This window comes from Medicago sativa, chromosome 7, assembly GCF_051527215.1.
Source record: "Medicago sativa cultivar Bolivia chromosome 7, Bolivia_mono, whole genome shotgun sequence".
In the NCBI taxonomy this organism is placed as follows: Eukaryota; Viridiplantae; Streptophyta; class Magnoliopsida; order Fabales; family Fabaceae; genus Medicago; species Medicago sativa.
In genome coordinates, this window is record NC_140755.1 from 88,358,010 (window position 1) to 88,380,852 (window position 22,843).

Sequence of the window (22,843 nt, forward strand, 5' to 3'; positions counted from 1 at the left end):
AAGAAGCTTAAAATGAAAATAAAAAATAAGTTTTATATTGAAAATATAACTTTTGAGACTTTTAAGACATTGAATGCACAATTTTCAAGCAAAAACTTCTACATTTGGTTTCTTAGGCACAAGTTAACATTTTCCAAAATATAATTCTGGTTGGAAATGCAAAAGTAAATAAGCTTTTCAATTAAGTATAAAACTTTTTGGCCTTTTGGATTTCAGCTCCTCTTGTTAGAGGCGACAAGAGGTAGACTTTTTATTATTCCCTTTCCCCTTTTTAAATCAAAACAAAATACATTGTGGAGACGTGGATATCCAAACCTATAGTTTTAATATGTATTTTATTTTATTTTTCTTTCAGGAACGTTAATCATATAATTCATGATAATAGCTCTGGGGATAAAGTATCCAAAGACACCTACTATATCAACCAAATAAAGCATCCAAAGATACCTTTAAGTTTGGAAACAATTTTTATTATTTTTTATATATTAATTGATTTTTTGATAGGATATATTAAAAAAAAATTAGGAGAGCATATATCAATTAATTTATTAATAGGCCAAGAATATCTAATATTACATACTCTCATTCGTTTTCAACCCTTTTTCAACGATCAGGTAAACATATTTAGAAATTAAAAATAATGAACATTATCGATGTGCAATTTTCAGCTCAAACAGTGGAATGGATATATTAGTTATGTGGTCCTTCAAATGTATATTGTGTATGTATCAGAGGATCTACAATCTAGTGGTCCAGTGCATGACACTCTTTACTTGTTTCTATTGGTGAAGTGTAATATTCTTCTTCTTGAAAGAGCCCTTGTGATCTTGACCCACTCTATTAGATTATTGTGGATTCATTGCTGCAGATAATTGAGCAGCAGCAGCAACACACAAGTACATGGGAAATTTTAGTAAAAATACTTTGCCATCACTAAAACTTAAAATAAAATGTGTTTTTGTAAAATAAAAAATATTGAATTAAAATTATTTGTCACATCCATATTTTAAATAATTGGGGAAGGTAGATATATAATATCCAACTCACTTATGTGTGAAGTTCTTGTTCTTCCCGACCTTCTTAGGACGCAACAGTGATATCAAAGTCGACGTTCAATTTGATGGGAGAACAGAAGTCGATCTAACGTTTGGATTGTACAAAAATAAACCTTATGATAAAATTAACCCCTCTTTGTTTTCCTCTCGTGCACATACATATTATAGATCTACTCCTTTCTTCTCATAAGTTTCATTAGCCTAAAGCCTTAAATAATTCTATTCGAGATATTGTCGTACTTTGAACATAAGCATCTCTCTAATCCAAGATTGGAATATTGATTAACAACATTATAAAAACCTAGCTCTACAGAACTCATTTTAGTAGGTTATATCAAGCAATTTATTTTTATTACTCCTTCCGTCCCGCAATACTTGACCTACTTGGTCATTTCACACAGATTAAGAAAAGTGTAAAGATGAAAGAAAGAGAATGATATTTTTACTGAATTGTCCTTATTATTATTTGGGTCATGTTAACTTATGCCCTAAGAGCACATGTTAAGCAATCCTAAAATAGAAATATTTCATTAATAGTTGTGCATTCAACTAATTAAAAGTTAACAAATTAAATGCAATACACGAATTTCAATAAAAAGTTTCTACATTTGACTCATTAACTTGTGCCTTGAGGGCACAAGTTAACATTTTCCTTATTATTTTTAAACCTTCACTTTTTTAAGTAATGATTACTTTCTTTGTTCCACTACAAACTTTACATGGAGACCACAAAAAGTAACTATAAGGGGTAAACTTGTCAAATTAAGCTTAAAAATTTGAGAAGGTCAAGTATTGTGGGACAATTTTTTTTCTTCAAATAGGTCAAGTATTGCGGGACGGAGGAGTATAATATAGAATTGAGAAACCAATACTAATCCAAACTTGATGTTGACCTCCCTATTTCTTACTTTGTAGGTACGTAATTCAAAATTAACAACTCTGAAATGTGGGATGGGGACTTTTGTCTCATAGTCAGCCCTCTCTCTCACGAGAATCCTTCGTTTCTTGCCCCCATATTCTTTCTCCTCGTTATACTCGATTTTGTTTTCTCAAATTGCACCACTCTTACTACAATCTACGAGGTTTTTAATAACCATTTTTTTAGTAAGGGTCATGTTAACCAGTGCCCCCGGGGCACTGGTTAAGGAAACAAAGATAGTAATATTTGCATTGATAGTTGTGTAATCAATGTATTAAAAGCTTAAAAAGTATCTTTTTTGACTTAGAATTTCTTCTTTTAGCATCCTTAACCAGTGCCCCGGGGGCACTGGTTAACATTTCCCTTTTAGTAAATAGGCAATTATCCTCTTGAAATTGTAAGTTTCGTCAATTATCCTCTGAAATTAACAAAACGTCAATTACCCTCTTGAAATTGTACAACGTTAATCAATTTACCCACTCCGTCAAATTTTTCTGTTAGTCAACTTGACGTTTTGCAAATACCCCCTGAAGTTTTGCACTTATGTGCAAAATGTCCCCCGAACTTGAAAATTTATATTTTTTTTCTTATCCTTAACTCAAAAGATATTAAAGACAAACAATTAACAGTTAACTTTAATACTTTACATTGCTATTTCATTCTTAAAGGGGTCTATTATTTTATTTTGTTTTTGTTATGCCATTTGATTGTTCAATTTTCCATAACTTATGACTTATTTAAATAGAGACACGCCAATTCACAACAAAGTAAGTTAGAGACACGCATTCCTCATGAATAATTAATTCTAGCAGTTTCTTAAGATAAGTTTGAATAAAATTATTCTATCTTAAAAATTAAACTAAACATGCATTTTGCTAAAGTAATATGAAGTTATTAATTCTGCATTATTTTTAGAGGATATATTATTATTGTAACCTTAAATATTAAAGATAACCGTTAATTGTTTGTCTTTAATATCTTTTGAGTCAATGATAAGAAAAAAACATATAAATTTTTAAGTTTAGGGGGCATTTTGCACATAAGTGCAAAACTTCAGGGGGTATTTGCAAAACGTCATGTTGACTAACAGAAAAATTTGACGGAGGGGGTAAATTGATTAACGTTGTGCAATTTCAGGGGGGTAATTGACATTTTGTTAATTTCAGGGGTAATTGACGAAACTTACAATTTCGAGGGGTAATTGCCTATTTACTCATTTTTTTCTTACCACTCTCATGTTATGTGTATATATAACACACTTAACTTTTATCATTTGCATTAAATAGAAATAACTATAATTAAATTTATTGTTATTACGTATAGTATATTTTGTAACTTTCTTTTTTTCATAACACGCTACTACTATTTGTTTTAGTTTAATGGAAAATTTGTTTTATTTGATGATTTGGCCGGCATAATCAAATAAAAGTGTCTGACTTTCTGATTTCTGATTGTCAATTGGAGACCCCACATTGGAGCACAAATGGACAATATGGTCACGTGACCCATTTATTTGAAGCCAAAAACACATTCAATGTCATGAGGTACACGCAATGAATTGCATAGAGTAATGATATTTTGACATCCATTTGATGACAACTTTGTTGACAACCTTGTTTTTCTCACTTTTTATTGGTCAAAAACAATGGAGAGAGAAAAAGGAAGAGAGGGGATAACAACATCATATGAGTATGAGAGAGAAAGTTGTCCAAAAATTGTCAAAAATGGTTGTCAAAATATCATTTCTCTAATCCTAAACAAGATTTGGGTGTTAGAAGGTCAATTCTATTCCTAAACCTTCTTTGGATTCCATTTACAACGTTGAAAAACGTCATTTCTTTCCATCTGAGGTGAAAACTTTTATAATGTCAATGAGTAGGGTGGCAATGGCATCGTACTCTCGGGAGTTGGGTTGGGACAATGCCCTTCCAAGTTCCAACTTCGAAAGTAACACTGTTTTGGTTCATTCTCGGAGGGGGTTTCTAAATAAATGATGTCAAGGTCATAAGAAAAGATAAATGATGTTTGAAATAAAAAAAATTGGTATAAAATACACCCTCCGGTCACTATTATAATCAAAAATCTACATTTTAGATTCATTCATTTAATGATGCATATGGTCTTTATTATAGACCACATACATCATTAAATGAATGAACCTAAAATGTAGTTTTTTGCTTATATTAGTGACCGGAGGGTGTACGTTGTTAAATGTTTTTTTGTGTGTTTTTGAAGGCAACGTATAGTGTTACATAAAATGTTTGTATTTTAATGTTTAAACACACATTTGGAAAGAAAAGAAGAAATTTCTTGTGTATATTTCATGCGTCGATAACATGTTATAAAATTGCATTTTGATAGTTCAATGGTAATATATGATGGTTGTATCATGTATGATTGAGGTTGCAAGTTCGAACCTTGACTTGAGATATAAGTTTATCTAATTTGCACAAGTTAAATAGTTATGCATCATGTATAAGCGTTTTTTTTCACTTTTTGATTAATAAATACTATCATATCTCATTTGATCTAACAAAGAGATTTATTATTAATGTTGGAAACTATGAGGCATTCATCTCAGTTGATGTATTTTTTTTATTAGTTCCATCCTCCGAATGTAAGTAATCTTATTCGAGGTGTGTCATGCACTAAATTTAGGTGCATCCAAGCTAAAAATTGAACCTTTGTTCACCGTGTTGTGGAACTTTAAGTCTCTACCCTTTCCGTTACTCCCAACACGTTGGTTTACATAGGTGTAAAATAGTTTTCACTTGCATGGTTTATTAAAGTCCAAAACTAATTATTAGTGAAAACAAAATGAACATAACTAACATTACATTTTCTATCAATAAAAAAAACTAACATTACATTGATTGTAAAATTAGACTAGTAACTTGTAATGGCTAAGGTGTTCCAATATAAATTCCTCGTGGTCTAAAAGTATAGTTTTTTCATTTTTAAAGACCAATTGGTTATCATGTTTTTTTTCTTTCTCAATTATCAAGTATAGTTCAAGTGATTAGTACATAGACCAACATATGTGAATGCTGTAAACTTTTGGATTTTTAGATATTGAATTCCATTTCTATCCATAATTTTTTTTGTTCTCAAGATCAAAATTGAGAATTCACTTGAAAAGTCAAAATGGACAAAATAAAACAAGCCAAGGTGGGGTAGAAAGTTGAAACTTGAAACTAAGCACCAATCAAGGGTCATACCTTATGGCTTATGGTATCTACCAAAAGGTGAAAACACAAACACAATACAATGCATTATAAAAACAACAGTCTTTTATAAACCTATATCAACATAATTCTTTATGGCCATGATGATCTATTTCACGTAAATGTAACCTTTTTTTACTTTCCAGCACATCATCAATATCTAGCAGTAATAATATCTATTCTGCAACACACTCATATATAGTACAACAAAAACTAAACTAGTTTTCATTCAAACACACTTAAGTTTAACAATGGCTACTACTACATTCTGTATATTCCTATTCCTTCTTTCTCTAACCTTCCAAATCTTCAACCTCACTTCATCTTCATCAGAAGTTGATACCCTTCTCTCCTTCAAATCCACCATTCAAGACTCTAAAAAAGCTTTATCAACTTGGTCAAACACTTCATCAAACCATTTCTGTAACTGGACTGGAATCTCTTGTTCTTCCACTACACCTTCTGATTCACTCTCAGTAACTTCTGTTAATCTTCAAAGCTTAAACCTATCTGGTGATATATCATCTTCTATATGTGACCTTCCTAATCTTTCTTATCTTAACCTTGCTAATAACATCTTTAACCAACCTATTCCACTTCATCTTTCTCAATGTAGTTCATTGAAAAGCTTGAATCTAAGTAATAATCTTATTTGGGGTACTATCCCTTCTCAGATTTCTCAGTTTGTTTCTTTGTCAGTGCTTGATTTGAGTAGAAACCATATAGAAGGAAATATTCCAGATAGTTTAGGTTCATTGAAGAATCTTCAAGTGCTTAACATGGGAAGTAACTTGCTTTCAGGTGATGTACCTCAAGTTTTTGGTAACTTGACTAAGCTAGAAGTTCTTGATTTGTCTATGAATCCTTACCTGGTGAGTGAGATTCCAGAAGATGTTGGTGAGCTTGGAAATCTAAAGCAACTTTTGTTGCAGGGTTCTTCTTTTCAAGGTGAAGTTCCTGAGTCTTTGAAGGGTTTGATTAGTTTAACTCATTTAGATCTCTCTGAGAATAATCTAACTGGTAAGGTTCCAAACACTCTTGTAAGTTCTCTCATGAACTTGGTTTCTTTTGATGTTTCACAAAACAAGCTTTTAGGTTCATTTCCAAATGGTTTTTGTAAAGGAAAAGGGCTTGTAAATCTAAGTCTTCATACAAATAGGTTCACTGGTCTAATACCTAACTCAACTAGTGAATGTAAGAGTCTTGAGAGATTCCAAGTTCAGAACAATGGTTTCTCTGGTGATTTCCCAATTGTGTTATTTTCACTTCCTAAAATTAAGCTCATTAGAGGTGAAAACAACAGATTCACAGGACAAATACCTGAGTCAATCTCAGAAGCTGTTCAGTTAGAGCAAGTTCAGCTTGATAACAATCTTTTTGATGGTAAAATTCCTTCAGGTCTTGGATTTGTTAAAAGCTTATACAGATTTTCTGCTTCTCTAAATCATTTTTATGGTGAACTTCCACCTAATTTTTGTGACTCACCAGTTATGAGTATAGTGAATCTCTCTCACAATTCTCTTTCTGGTTCTATCCCTCAGCTGAAAAAATGCAGGAAACTAGTTTCACTTTCTTTAGCTGATAACAGTTTAACAGGAGAAATTCCTAATTCTCTTGCTGAACTACCTGTGCTCACTTACCTTGATCTTTCTGATAACAATCTCACTGGTTCAATCCCACAAAGTCTTCAAAACTTGAAACTTGCTCTTTTCAATGTGTCATTCAATCAGTTATCAGGTAAAGTACCATACTCTTTGATTTCTGGTCTTCCTGCATCCTTTTTGGAAGGAAATATTGGTCTTTGTGGCCCTGGATTACCGAATTCATGTTCTGATGATGGAAAGCCAATACACCATACTGCTTCTGGTTTAACAACCTTAACCTGTGCTTTGATCTCTCTAGCATTTGTTGCTGGAACTGTTCTTGTTGCCAGTGGATTTATATTGTATAGGAGATCTTGCAAAGGTAATGAAGATGCGGTTTGGCGTTCGGTGTTTTTCTATCCACTTAGAATTACTGAGCATGATCTTGTTATAGGGATGAATGAGAAAAGCTCAATAGGAAATGGAGATTTTGGTAATGTTTATGTTGTGAGTTTACCTAGTGGTGATTTAGTATCTGTTAAGAAATTGGTAAAATTTGGAAACCAGTCTTCAAAGAGTTTGAAAGTTGAGGTCAAAACATTGGCTAAAATTAGGCATAAGAATGTTGCCAAGATTCTTGGGTTCTGTCATTCTGATGAATCAGTTTTTCTCATCTATGAGTACTTGCATGGTGGAAGCTTAGGGGACTTGATTTGTAGTCAAAACTTTCAGTTGCATTGGGGAGTTAGATTAAAGATTGCTATTGGAGTTGCTCAAGGACTCGCATATCTTCACAAGGACTATGTACCACACTTGGTTCATAGAAATCTCAAGTCAAAGAACATTCTGTTGGATGTTAACTTTGAGCCAAAATTGACACATTTTGCTCTTGATAGGATTGTTGGAGAAGCTGCATTTCAATCTATTTTGGATTCTGAAGCTGCATCTTCTTGTTACATTGCTCCAGGTATGAGAAGTTACTATTAATAACGGTGGCACTAATGGTCATTTTACAACTCAGACAATAATGTTTTGTCATATTAATTAATTGACGTAGTAATTGTATTATTTGTTGCATTGCAGAATATGGTTACAATAAGAAAGCAAGTGAGCAATTGGATGTGTACAGCTTTGGTGTTGTATTGCTAGAGCTAGTTTGTGGAAGACAAGCGGAGGAAAAAGATTCAAGTGACTCCTCACTTGATATAGTGAAATGGGTTAGAAGGAAAGTGAATATTACTAATGGGGTGCAACAAGTTCTTGACACTAGAATATCACATTCTTGTCACCAAGAAATGATTGGTGCTTTAGATATTGCTCTACGTTGCACTTCTGTGGTACCTGAGAAAAGGCCATCAATGTTAGAAGTTGTTAGAGGTCTTCAGTCCCTTGAGTCAAGGACTTGTGTTGCAAATTTGCAGGGTGCAAATGATGAACCCTCCATTCTAGTTTGAAAATGAAACACAAGACTTTTATATTTTTCTTTTGGAGTATGTATATGTAAATTTTCAGCTTTATATTTCACATCTTTTTCTTTTTTAAATTGATGATTTAAGATATAGAATGGCTTGGTAAATCACATTGTGAATGATTGAGTTTAGGTTGCTAGTGTCATAATCTAAAATTGTTTCTTTCTAGTAAACAAGTAATTTTTCATGCAAGTTTTATAACTTATTGCAATTAATACTTTTAATTGCTATAAATCTGGGTGCGAATATTCGTAAACTTGAACCTGGCAAATTAAACTTATTGGAATTAATATCTTTTTCCTTTATAGATTTTGTCATCATCAACATATATTTTACGTACTACTGGTGATAAATAATTTAAGAAGATAAATTTAACAAGAAAAAGGATGCTACCATAGGTGAATATGAAACTTCATGGATCTGATGCAAAAGTTGTAGCAGGATTAGAATTTAGAGTCATGAAATTTCATGTCCATTACACTAGCAAGAAAAGAACATATTCAATTCAAGACTACTTTTATCAATACACCAAAGCTTCTGTCTGTCTAACAAAATACATGTCCCTTAGACTAACAAATCATATAGTAATTAAAAGACGAATATTTTTGTCAAACTTAAAGAACTTTTTGCATTTTTTTTATTGAAGGACAATTTTACTAAAGTATCGGGTTAGTCTTTAAGTTTTTAAAATTTTAAATAGGTTCTTTAAGTTTTTCTACGTTTCAAATAGGCCCTTTAATTTATTTATTTTTAATTTTAAATAGGTCCTTTACCTATTTGATTTGAAGCCCCGATGCTCCAAAATTAGCGAAGAATCGTGTTCGACGCGCATCCGACACTGATACGTGTATCGGAGAAGTATCAAGCAATTAATATTTATTTAAAAAAATGACCAAATACGGCTAACTTATACTCTGATACCGATGCTTTAGTCTTACATACTTCCCTTTAAAAAAAGAATAATAAAAGAATACGAAATAAAAATACATAAAGACAGATAACACTATCAAAAACAAATTGTCCCTTCTAACCCAAAAAAAATATGGTTTCTCGTCTCCACCGAGTGATAGGCATTCCATTTTCTAACCATTGTCATCGATTGCCTCAATCTCAACATCAACATCACTGATTGTCTCCATCAACACCTCCAATCTGTTTAACTCTATTTCTCCTCTTTCTAATGTTATGTTTCTTCTTTTCTTCTCCCTTTAATATCTTCTTCTCTTCCTCCATTCGTCTCTCTAATTGGGAAAAAATTGTTTGTTTTCAATCTCAATTAGTGTTAACTATTACGTGGTTAACATTAGACATATTTTTTTTTTTTTATAATAGTACTAATGATGTTCTCTTTAGATAGTACTAATCATGTTTAGCTAGATTCTAATTTGTGCGGAAAAAATATGTAATTGTTACTTATTTTGATCATTTTTATTAATGTGAATGCTTGTTTATTATCATTTTTAGTTATGTTTATACACTGAACATTTATACTATTTAATTTTAAATATAATTTTTTAATAACGTATTGAGGTCGTATTATATCGAAAATTTTAAAAAATTTCACGTATCCGTATTGGGGCTTTATAGCCTTTTTTCTTTTTTTTTGGTTAAGCTTTATAGCCTATTTGATAATACTCCTAGTTGGTAGTTAGTTAGATTGAAATATTAAAAGATTATAACAGAATAACAACCTAAACTAACTTTAACAGTTGCAACTAATGTGGCGGTTAATTCAGACCTATAATAAATATACACGCATACAATCGTTCGCTAATAATCATATTCGAAATAATTGATCCTTTCACAGTTTTGTCTCAACATGGATTTTTTCGCCACTGACCAAGCATCGTTGCATCAAAGAAAATGGTGAAAGACATGGAAGCTCTTGCTAGTACCAAGAAGTATAAGGAAATAGCTGAAGATCTTCTAAATAATTTGAGGGTCAAGCATGGTGAAGATGAAAGTTCTGATAAACACCTTAAATTTAAAGAACTGGATGATACTTCATCAAAATCGTTTTTGTTCTATCAATAATCTCTTTTTTCTAATTTAATAATATATTATCTTGTTTCTTAATACAACTTCTTTCCTCCATACTATTTTAATATCTTTTTTCCTTCTTCTTGCCTATTAATTTCTCAATAAAGTGGATATTTTATTGTGTTTGTGACAATTTGAGAGTATATTTCTAGTTATTTCTGTTTTTTTTGTCAAAAAAAAAATTATTTATGTTTTTTATACTATTTAATCAGAAAAAACAACAAGAGGATTCCGTTATAAAGATAATCAGAAAAAGCAACAAAGAGGATTCCGTTATAAAGACCAACAATGAAGAAGTGGCAAATGCAATTAAGTTACTAGTGATGCAGATGTCAATTTTTTGCTTTTTTTTTTGGTGTTCGGGATTCGAACCCCAAACCTTGCATATATTATGCATTATCCTTACCATTTGAGTTAAGCTCACGGGGACAATTTATTATTTTGCTTTAATTAAATATTATTCCCTCTGTTCTTTTTTAAGTGTCGTTTGAGTGCGGATTAAACGTTCCTAATTAACCGTCGTTTTGGTATTTTAAGGGTATGATTTGTCATTATCTTTTTTTCAATAAAATTAATTAACGTTGTATATTTGGAAAACTAAAGTTTGTTTTGTTTTTTTAAGAGAGTTTGTTTGTTTTTTTTAAAACAAAGTTTGTTACTTATCATCTTAAAATTGACAATATATTGGTGGATTAAAATAAGGGTATAATAGAAAATATAGATGCAAAAATACACTTCGTTAAGTTAGTGTTAACATTCCAAAATGACACTTAAATAAAGGAAAGAGTATATAATACTATTAATTTTTTCATTGAATGTGAATCCATGTAGATCGAGACAATGTTTGCAAAAAGTCGTTATAAAAAAAGCTAGGTCAATGGTCACAGTTAAATTTCTAACGGAAAAAAGAATTAAATGGTTCAAATTGTCGTAGAAACTAAAGACATATAAAATAAGAAAACAACCTATGTTCTACGACAACACTAGAAACGATAGCTACATTCTTGATAACACTCCTCACATTGAAGATGACGGATGACGAGTTCGATTATCCAACTGCAAACTGATGATGATATTTTATTTTATTTTTTGCACCAAAACTATGGTAGTGATAATGATGTGTATCATCACTTTTAATTTGTGCTTGATAGTCGTAAAATTGAATTTAATTGGATCTTAATCTTCTAAGTGAGTTCGTTTCACAATAATTACTTAATCAACTAAATAATGAGGTAATTTTTTTCCCTACATAATAAAAAAAATCCATGTGATCAAGTTGCAAAATTTAAATAATCTTGAATTACATAAATAAAATCTATATTTGGTTTTTTTTTACAAGAAAATCTATATTTGAATGAAAAATCTATATTTGTTTTTTTTTTTTACAAGAAAATCTATATTTGTTTTGTTAACTAGTATATTTTCCCAACGTTGTCCGAATTACATACATAATTGATATTTATGTGGTATATATATATTTTTTTGGTGGTGCCCAAGGTTCGAACCCTGGACCTTGCATATATTATGCATTGTCCTTATCAACCGAGCTAAGCTCACGGGGACTATGTGGTATATATATAATATCTAGTAAAAGTCTATATACTCAAAAGTAATAAAATAAAAAAGATTACTCATAATATAACATGTAATTTATTAACAAGATTTTAATATTTGCCTAGGATATGAATTAAATAAATCTTAGCCATCTAAGTTGAAAAATTATCAATAATATTAGGGTTTGTGTGATATGCCTAATATTTATTGAAAATCCGTATAATTGAGAAGTAATAAAAGGAAGAATATTGCTAATATTATAACCCATAATTTTTTTTGATAGAATAACCCATAATTATTTGATGGTGATATAACTCAATTTTTTTTGAAAGAGGTGATATAACTCGATATAATTCGTGATTTATTATGATATCTACCTAAAATATAAAATAAATAAATGTTAGATATCTAAATTGAAAAATTATCAAGAGTGTGTATTTAGAATGAAAATAATGAGCATATGTAGGGAAACAAAATTATTTTCTTACAAATATTTAAAATTGGTTAAAATATTTTAATCAAATAATTATCTAAAATTTTCTCTATCAGTTTATTATTTTAAAAATAAATGAATTATCTAATAAATTTAACAAAAGCTATGCTATATTAAATATAGTTTAAAATTAAACTTAGTGAAGAACAAAATTGAGAAACAAATAAACTGTTAGAATTGAGGACAAAACTCATGTGAAATTGCTTATGTGTTTTTCGTATGATTCTTAGCTAAAATAATTTTTTTTTTTTGGCTACGAACTTTGAGAAAGTCATGAGTAGTTTGGTTAGGTATCATACAAAAAACACCTAATAAAATACACTAAGTTTTTTCCTATAATTAAAATAAAAATTAGGTGCATTAAATTTCCTTAAATGTTTTTCACGCGGTTCTTCGCATAAAATACTTATAACCACCTATGATTTCTCAAATCCATAAATTTTTTAAATTTCGTCATAACCACAAAAAAAGAAAATCTATATATCTTTCAATTTGAAACTTGAACCATTCTTAGGCAAGAGTTTTGATGATGTGGCATGTCTAAATGAACTCTAATTTTTCATTCTCTATTGATACTTTGTCACTCTCTTTTAACTATTACTCTAATAATTCATTCATTATTTAACCCCCACTAAATCAATTTAATTTTAGTGAAATATGAATGGATAAATAAGAATAGGCCCATTATGATAGACTGTATATGCATGCCTTTTCCATTATTTGTCTTAGCTTTCCACTAAATCAATTATTTACGTTGCTATATATGGTTGATTTAATTGCACGTCCATAAGAATTCTAACTCATAGATATTCATAAGAATAAACTTCTCACTCTTTCTCATTCGATTGTTGTCTAAAATTGTTTAAATTCATTTTTTTTACATATTTACTCTATATTCAATTGCTTCGCCTTTCACCTTCCACATTTTAAAGACTTTTTGTTAGAATATAATTGCAATCATTATTCATTAGCATATACCATTGTCTTTATATTTGGTTAAAATCGATTCACCCTTTCAAATCATTAGTTTACTGTCTCCGTGCAACATGGATCATGTGGTTTGTTTTGTTTTTCTTTCATTTAAGATTCAGGTACTATTATTACATTCTCCTAAAGAAAGAAAAAATCCTACTTGAGTCAACCCTCATCCATTTTGCTCCATCAGAGATATGCAAGGATTGAAGAAAAAGCGAGTTTGCTTCAACATTTTAGTTCCATTTCAAACATTAGAAGATGAAATTCCTATTTATTGTGAGACACGGTTATTGTAAGATACGTTGGTGATATTACTCATTCAAATTGTTTATGGTCATTTCAATCATAGCACTGCTATTTGCAGCAACATAAATGATCATGAACCTATCTCAAATTGCTTGCCAACGTTGGATTCACTTTAGCGGAAATCATGGGGTGGTTGGATAAAAAGATGTGAACATGTTATAGTAACAACTTAACACCTAACAAGCCAGTCATGAGGTTCTCGGGATAAAATATTTCGCAAGAAGTAGCATTATTGTTTTTATTATTTTGGATTCAACTATGATGCACCTTTGTAATTCCATCGATAATTGATTTTTATCCTATATGTGAAAAATCCTCAAATATGTGTAGAATTATCATATATTTTTCTATTTGTATCTATCTATCTATACTAAATTGTAAATTAAGGTTGAAGGTTGATTCATTCTTAAACACATATTGCGAGGATGCAACATCTCTAGGAAAGTTGAATGCTCCACTCCTCTCTTAATCTATCTATATCCAAGCTTGAGTTACAAAATTTCTCAGCCTTTCGTATTCTATTGGTAACATTAACTTATAACCATTCATGTCTAATGCTAATATTTCTTCCTTTCACGCTACAAATTTCATTTTATTTATATCTATTTCACTGCAAACTGGGGCCAAAAAATATATCGTTGCTGAATGATTTTTTTTTTTTAAACCTTGACTTTTCAATTTCATTATATCAAGTTGAAAACATGTAAAATATGGTATCCAACCGAGTAAATTTTTCTCTAGAAAACAAGTAATTTTTTTTATGCAGTGGCATTGTGGTAGCATTGTTGTATCTTCCTTTCGACAAATTAGTTGTTAATCAAAATAAGGTATCGAAGGCACCGTTGTCTTTGACAATAATCTTATACTTAAGATGTTTTCTTCAACTTGGAAAAATGAGTGCAAATTAAGCTTGGATAGGAAAGAAAGAAAAAAAAACCCAATAAAAATAGAAAGTTAAAAACTAACAATGTTATTCTTTTGGAACAACGCCCTACTTGCACACACCAATCAAACATATTTTAACAAAGACTAGCATGTTCAAAGAAGCAACCACTTATAGAACAACATCTTTTCTGGTAAGTATATGTACACATTTCAAGCGTGCTTCTTACTTGAAAAATACGAGTACTTTATTAGATACTTTGACATGTAATTAAAATTGTATTGTTGTGGATTCAAATTATTGTTTATAACGTATAAAATTCAACTCTGATGTCTTTTTTATCAACAAAAAAAAAATTGTCATATCTTAAATTACAACCTAAAATGATAAATTAGTTTTGCATGAATAAGCAAAAAACCATAAAAGTGTCTTCTTTAATTTCTTGCCCGTTGGAATCAATTATTACAATCTAACTCGGTATGAATTCTCATATTTTTAAACTATTCTTATTATTAATATTAATAATAATAGTATTAACTTTGATAAAAAAACAGTAGTCGTATTTGCGTATTTTAAAATACTAAAATCAATAATTTATATGTGATTATACTTTGATCAGCGACCTCAAAATTATGAACTATGCCTTTTAGAATGAATTTATCTGTAGTAGATAGATATCAACATCCATGTTATGGAGTTAAATATAAACATGTGTGAGAAGGTTCTTCTTCAACAAGGTATGCATTTTTATTCTCCTATTTAATTTTACATGCATTTTAACATATACATGCTGTACAAGTTTAAAAAATATTTATCATAAATGGGATTAAGATGAATATAGCATAACTAATTTATTTTACTAAAAACCATGTTATTGTTATATAGTATTTGAATAGAACATATAAAAAATATCCATTTGAATTATTTAAACAAGGTTATTTAATTTTTTAAATAAAATAATAATGACTCAAGTTAGAATAAAAAAAATATAATCTAAATAAAATTCACTATTTTATCTTAAGGCTAAACTTAGATTAAAATAAAAGAAAAATAACAAAAAAAAGAGGGGACACAAAAAGCCAGAAAAATGGAAACGAAAATAAGTTTTTATTCTAATTTTTATTGAATAAAAACATATGTTTCAAAATGAAATTACCCCAAACAATTCACCAGCACTTCTATTGATTTTTATATAAAAAACTTATAATAATAATAGTAATAGTAATACTAATAATAATAATAATAATAATAATAATAATAATAATAATAATAATAATAATAATAATAATAATATCTAAATAAATTTCACTATTTTTTATTAAGGCTAAAATTAGATTAAAACAAAAATAAGAGGGGATAGAAAAGACCCATAAAACAAATATAAGTTTTTATTCTATTTTTATTATTGCAAAAGAAACCATGACCAAAACTACCCCAAACATTTCAACTACACTTCTAAAGGTGAATGACATAGTATCTAGGTCAAAAGTAACTTTTATATATCTTCTTATATTCTATATATATTCACTTGACGAGGAATTTTTTTAACACATTTTGAATATAATATTTTTAAATCAAATAATAATATAGCGCACATACTAAAAATTAGGGATGGCAAAGCGGACCGACCCGCCCCGTTTAGGCCCGCCCCGTCTAAGCCCGCTAAAACGAGACGAGACGAGCCGAGTCAAATTTTGTGACCGAGTCCAAAATCTCACCCCGCCCCGTTTTGTGGCGGGCTTGCGAGTTGGCGGGCCGGCCCGCCATACAAAAACTTTTTTTTTATTTTTTTACAACTTAATTGTTACAAAAATACTATGTTGCTTTTATCGTAAAAAAATATAAAGGAATAGGTAGCAAGTAAATTTGTGTAAAACAAGATAATTATCATTGTCGAATTCAACATCATAACTAATAGCTTTCTTTCTTCAAAAAAAACTAACAGCAAAATAATGCAAATGCGCAACATAAAATAAATCCAACAACCAAATTATAAAATAAGTCTCAAAATAAATAAACTCAACAACCAAGATAAACCCAAAAGCATAAAATAAGTCTCAAAATATATCTAACAACCAAAATAAATTCAAAAACATAAAATAAGACTCAAAATAACAAATTGAAACAAGAGTTAAGCGGGCCACCCCGCCACGCCCCGTGCCCGTCCCGTTTCCAACGAGTTAAGCGGGCCGCCCCGCCCCGCCCCGCCCCGTGCCCGCCCCGTATTTTAACGAGACGAGACGAGCCGAGCCAACTATAGAAAGCGAGTTCAAAACTTCGACTCAGCCCGCCAAAAATAGCGGGCCAAACGGGCCGGCCCGGCGGGTCAGACTCGTTTTGCCACCCCTACTAAAAATGTTATTTATGATAAAATATAGTATTTAAAAAATCTAATCAAACCCGTGCAAAGCACGGGTCATATACCTAGTTATTTTTAGAACCAAACGAAAATCATGTAAGGAAATACACTAAAGTTTTAACCTTGAATTAAATTATTATTTTGAGTTATTTTATTGATGTATTCGTTGATATCCTTTGTTTCGAGTTCTTTTATTAATATATTCATTAATTTTTTTTTAGCAAACATTCGTTGATATCCTAACATATAAACAAAAAATAACATATGAATACTCGTGTCGTATCTTAACCACGTACATATACATACTCGTATCGTATTGACCCGCATCCGATCCAGGCTCCATAGCCTCGGTAATACGGAGTGGGACAGCAGGTGAGTATAGAAACGTATTTTCACTTTAAAAACAAAAAACTAGGGGTGGGCGTCGGTTCGGTTCGGTTCGGGTTGGGGTCCAAACTATAGAACCGACCAAACCGACGGGTTAGAAGTCCAGACCCTATTATGTCTGTTTTTTAAATCGGTTTTGTTCGGGTTCGGGTTCTTCGGGTCCGGGTTTGTCGGATCGGTTTCAACGGGTTAAAAAAAACAGAAATCCAGAAGAAGAGAATAAGAAGAGTGTTGTGAAATATTTTTAGATCTCAATTCGATTTAATAAACAAGGAGAGTAAATCAAGTTAGTTACCCATCCAGATTGTTGGGGAAACCGAGTAAATAGTTGTGCCCTAAAAATCCTAAGAGGAAGAAGGAGTGAAGGAAGGCAGAAGAAGAACACAGAGGGAGAGACGGGTGTATAAAATGGTTTGAGATTGATCTCTCTTCTAAGCAAAACGTTACCCTTGCGGCTGCCAATTGAATCTGTATGTGTTGTGAAACTGAAACCCTTGTTTCTACGTGAATTACAGTATTATTTTACTTTGGGCCAAGTGATTAGATATGGGCTTGTATTGTTAGCCTATTCTTGCTTGTTTGGTCGGGTTCCTTCGGGTTCCAACGGGTTCAATGTAATCACCCGAACCGAACCGAATGTACCTATAATAACCCGTAATATTTACCCGTTCAACCCGTAACCCGTTTTAACCCGAACCGAATATGTAAAATTACATCGGGTTGGTCGGGTTAATTAGGGTTGACCCGTGTTTGCCCACCCCTACAAAAAACAATACTAGGATATAAGGAAGGCATTCATTCGGTCCGAGTGGGGGGTTTTAGAGCAGAGCAGAGGTTATCTTCCTCAATTCAACAACCATGGCCGACGATGACTACGAAGATATCGACATGGGGTTCTCTTTCTCTTTCCCTCTCTCACTCACATAATTAATAATTAATTAGGACTCACATAATTAATAATTAATTAGGGTTTGTATTATTTTTTACTCATGATTAAAACGATGCAGGTACGAGGAGGAGCCACCAGAGCCTGAAATTGAGGTACCATACTTCTTCTTTTTTTCTTTAATTAGGGTTTATGAAATTGTTGATGATTGATGCATGTGCAGGAAGGTGCAGAGGAGGAGGATCCTGATAACAAGAATGATGACCTAGATGCAGAAGGAGAACCAATTGAAACTGAGGAAAAGGAAGATGCTGCTCCGGTTGAACGTCCCAGAAGGACTTCCAAGTATATGACTAAGTATGAGCGTGCTAGGATTCTCGGTACCCGCGCTCTTCAAATCAGGTTTACAGCTTAATTTCATCACCCTATGTATGATTTTGCTTATTCATTAGTATTTGTGTTGATATGTTTGACTGCATCTTCTCGACAAAGTGGTATCCTCCCGTGGATTTCAGTTGAACCATGTTAGCTATGGAATCTTGATCAATGGGTTATGTAAAATGGGACAAGCACGATCTTCCTTCCAGTTTGTCCTGTTTTACATCATCCATTGATCAAGGTAACCAAAAGGCAAGCAAGAGCAATGTGTATCCCTAACCACCGATGGCCAGCCTCTTTCTCATCCTTACTCTATTTAGAACATACAATTAAATTAAATTGAACTATGTTAACATGGGTCTGCGCTTAACATATACTTGTGTAATAGGAACTCTACTAACAGTATTCTTGTATTTCCTCCACGAATTTTCGTTGGATGTCTAAGAACAAATTTGTCAACCATCCTGAGTTTGTCTCTAGGTTGTGAAACGCAGGGGAGAGAGAGAGAGAGACAATTTGTTAAGAAATCTACATACGTGTCGGTTGTTGGAATATGACTGATAATTAAGTTCTTGTTGAGGCCATATTCTCCAACATAAAAGTTGTCAACTCCACTTGCATGGTTCTTTTGTGGAGGATTGCATTATGAGACAAGGATACTGCTCAAGTTGTCAAACAAAATTTGAGGAGTGCTGAAAGGAATCTGAAGTTCGTGAACATAGATCACAGCCATAGGATTTCAGCTTCTGTGTTCTGCTTCTGCCTAGATTAGAAACCACTGGAGTTTTCTTCATGGACATAGACTTACTGACATCTGAGTCAGATGCCTAGTCTGCATCACAAAAATCCAGAATAGATGCTGGTTCTGTCAGGTTTTCCGTTCTGTAGGAGTGAACCATGGTCCTTGAGTGATAGTGCCTCTAAGATACCTGAGTATTCGTTTTTACAGCTTTCTAATGCTCCTTTATTGCATGTTACATAAATTGACAAGCTTTTTGGACAACAAAATAGGTTGCAGGCCTTGTAAGGTTCATATTGCAATGCCCCAAACAACTTATCAATAGAGTAGGATCCTGCTTAGAGATTGCACCAAGCACCATACTTCAATAAAAGTTGCAATAACTAACTGCCAACTTAACCTAACTGTCAAGCTTCTTGAAAGAGAACTAATTCTCTGCACAGTGAGCTTACAAAGAATGCAAAACCCAGTACAATACACTACTATGCAATATGCATATTAAAAACAACAATGACTAAATGAAACAACAATGACTAAATGCCCGTTTGGTTTAAATTCTCCCCTCACTGACTACTATGGGGGGAAAACACTTACCAAGGCAACTTTTTGACAAAAGTTACTTTTTTCTTCCGTTGAAAGAACTTTTTGTTAGCCTTTAAAATCTTAAACAATCATACTGCAGGTCTAATATGCCATAACTTTTTGTCTTTCTTGTTGTATGTGCAGTATGAATGCACCTGTCATGGTTGAGTTGGAGGGGGAAACTGACCCACTTGAGGTAATTTAACCATTTGATCTCTTTGCGATTCAATACCTTCTTTCTTGTTACAGTACTGCATTTGACTACTAATTGTGAGAATATCGTTGTCAAATTTTCAAACATATGTCAGTTGCGCTATGCCCCACTCAATTGAAATATAGAAAATGATTCATTACGAAGCTTCCTTACTTCTACTTTATTGATCTCCTTCATTAAGTAGTGTACCATGTAATGCACAATTGCACATACTCCAGATGTTGATCTTGTTTGTATGCTTTGATCATTGACTATGGTCAACTATACAGTTGTACCAATATATGCTGACATACATGTATAGTAACAAGGGTTTCATCTTCTCATATATTCATTTTCAATTAACCTATATTTTGAAGACGAGATCAAATTCCATCAGAAATAGGCTTATTTTTATATTAGGTTTAATAAATTCCTGTTATAGTTCATTTGTTCAGCTTGTAGATTGGTTTTCCAACCATTGTCCATAGCTTGTACTTTCTTGGCTCGGGATCTTTCTCCCTTTAAAGAAAAAGGTCCTGAACTTTGAAAATTATAGCATAAACTGGGTTGTTCTTCAGTTTGACAGTCGCATGATTTTTTCAATGTTCCATCGATGAAACTTTTTTTAAAAAATTATATAAGACTGTCATCATGACTTCGCTGAACTGATATCTTTGATGAAATTCTTGTCTTCTAATGTTGAATCTGACCACATGTTAATTTAGGATTTAAATATTCTCATGGTTGAGTAGTGTATCTTGTTTTATTTTTAGAGTCCTTTGGTATTGCTACATGTTGAGGGGTAACCTTGGCGCAACTGGTAAAGTTGTTGTCATGTGACCGTAAGGTCACGGGTTCAAGTCCTGGAAACAGCCTCTTGTGTGTAAAAACAGGGTAAGGCTGCGTACAATACACCAAATGGTGGGACCCCTTCCCGGACCCTGCATATGCGGGAGCTTCAGTGCACCGGGTTTGCCCCCTTTTTTTTTTTTTTGGTATTGCTACATGTTATCTGATTCTCAAGCTCTTTAGATTTGTAAAGAATACATTGTGCACTCTATACTACGAATTACATGATTAAAATTTGACGATTTCTTATAGTAGTTTAGACGTTGTCTGTGTTCGATTCAGCAATATCCATATTTTTTTTTGTGTTGGCTCTGCTATGGTTTCTTTTTAGTGTAATGTCTGATATTTTATTTTTCCAACTCTTCAGATTGCCATGAAGGAGCTACGAGAGCGGAAAATTCCTTTTACCATCCGTCGCTACTTGCCTGATGGAAGGTAAATACTACTGTTTGTTTATTAAGTTGGGTACTTCTTTTTCTTGGATGGGAGGGTTAAGGCTGATACAATTCCTCCATCTTTTATGTCGTACTTACCATTTTGGCAATTGTCCAGCTATGAAGATTGGGGAGTTGATGAGCTGATTGTGGAAGACTCCTGGAAGAGACAAGTGGGTGGTGATTGATTGCTTGAACTGCTAGTGTGGGGATGAGTAAATGACACTAAGACCTCTCATAGTATTTATCTTGGATTTGTATGAAGTAGACACTGATCTATGCTCCTACCATAAAACTGGCTTATAGCATCCTATTAGTTTTGGGTGTGTATTTATGTATGTCCTGTTTCTTTTGCTTTAATCCGGAATCTTTTTTGTTTCGGCTTGTCTGTGTATGATAAATCTCTAGGCTTTTGTTAGTATTTTCCTATTTTTGTCCAATCAACTGTCAGGATGCACTACTGGATATGAAAATTGAAGTGATCCTTCCTAAATGGATTTTTGAACTTGCCAGTGATTTTCGACTTCATAATGGCAATACCATTCTTAAGAAATAAGGACATGATCTTCCAAAAAGGAGCGAGGACATGACAAATTTGACTTTGGAGGGTCTATATTTTCAGTCGAACGAAATCACATGTAAGGGCGCGAATAAACAAAATATAAACTATGGTATGGACATTATGGTTCAACAATCTTAAGTTTACAATCTGGAGCTCTCGAATACTTTTGCTTCGAAGCAGATTGAAATTTCTTCCTTTTAAGTTGGCCAATACAAATACATCATCCCATAACATTCCATGGATGATGACTGCCCCTTCATGTCTAAAACCTTTTCGTTTATAGATTCACATCTAAATCAAACAGACACAAGTACGTTGGTAAATTTGTAAGTATTTGAATGCAAATCAGGCAATTCTAAGATAAATGATATTGAGCGAAATTTTAACACGTTGAAATTTCAAAATCACTCAACTTTTGTCTAGTAAAAATTAAGCATGTGAGGTGCAAGCAATGTTATCGGCCACTGTAAAGGTTGAACAACCGGTCAGTAGAATCAGATAATAAGTTCTATGATAAAGAAGCTAAATGATTCATTCAACCATTTAAAAAATTGTATATAAAAATATAAATTTGATTTAGGTACAAAACTTTAATCGAATGGACTGTACTTCTCTCAGTTATGTAGATCAATAATGTATCTGGTGGAAAAAATGGAGTAGCACTTTGGTGCCATAGCTTGAATCTCCACCACACACACACACATCCCCACACACATCCACACACATCAATGGCCAGGATTTCCCCAATGGCACCAATGGCACCAAAACTATGTCATGGAAGTATTTCCCGAAAAAATGATAGATGAGCCCCATCTACCCAAGTCATTTATTATTTGGAGGCTTATGATAATTTAAGTAAGGTACTATGGCGTATGATTATTTTTTTGGGATAAGGTACCATGGTTATAGTATTTATTTCGACTTTACTTGAACCGACAATATAGTACATACACCAAAGTGCACGATCGCAAAA

At 32.1% G+C, this 22,843-nt stretch overlaps 2 protein-coding genes across 2 annotated transcripts; both read left to right on the forward strand.

Annotated features, from left to right (window-relative positions):
• The first annotated feature begins 5,425 nt into the window (after nt 1-5,425).
• On the forward strand, nt 5,426-8,324 carry LOC146909863 (Leucine-rich repeat receptor-like protein kinase family protein). The gene is made up of 2 exons (XM_085722805.1): nt 5,426-7,748; nt 7,865-8,324. The coding sequence occupies exons 1-2, from the start codon at nt 5,450-5,452 to the stop codon at nt 8,233-8,235; spliced, it is 2,670 nt and encodes an 889-aa protein (XP_085578931.1). The 5' UTR covers nt 5,426-5,449; the 3' UTR covers nt 8,236-8,324.
• A 9,711-nt stretch (nt 8,325-18,035) lies between these two features.
• Nucleotides 18,036-21,824, forward strand: LOC146909864 (DNA-directed RNA polymerases II, IV and V subunit 6A-like). Its single transcript, XM_085722806.1, has 6 exons — nt 18,036-18,140; nt 18,255-18,288; nt 18,357-18,535; nt 19,977-20,028; nt 21,242-21,309; nt 21,427-21,824. Exons 1-6 carry the CDS (start codon nt 18,106-18,108, stop codon nt 21,494-21,496), a joined length of 438 nt encoding a protein of 145 aa, XP_085578932.1. The 5' UTR covers nt 18,036-18,105; the 3' UTR covers nt 21,497-21,824.
• The last annotated feature ends 1,019 nt before the right edge of the window (nt 21,825-22,843 follow it).

Excerpts from the sequence above, each read along its gene's own strand:
- LOC146909863 (XM_085722805.1), top strand. The coding sequence starts at position 5,450 with ATGGCTACTACTACATTCTGTATATTCCTATTCCTTCTTTCTCTAACC. Across the intron at positions 7,749-7,864 it reads TTCTTGTTACATTGCTCCAG|AATATGGTTACAATAAGAAA; the intron begins GTATGAGAAGTT and ends GTTGCATTGCAG.
- LOC146909864 (XM_085722806.1), top strand. The coding sequence starts at position 18,106 with ATGGCCGACGATGACTACGAAGATATCGACATGGG. Across the intron at positions 18,141-18,254 it reads TACGAAGATATCGACATGGG|GTACGAGGAGGAGCCACCAG; the intron begins GTTCTCTTTCTC and ends AAAACGATGCAG. Across the intron at positions 18,536-19,976 it reads ACCCGCGCTCTTCAAATCAG|TATGAATGCACCTGTCATGG; the intron begins GTTTACAGCTTA and ends TTGTATGTGCAG.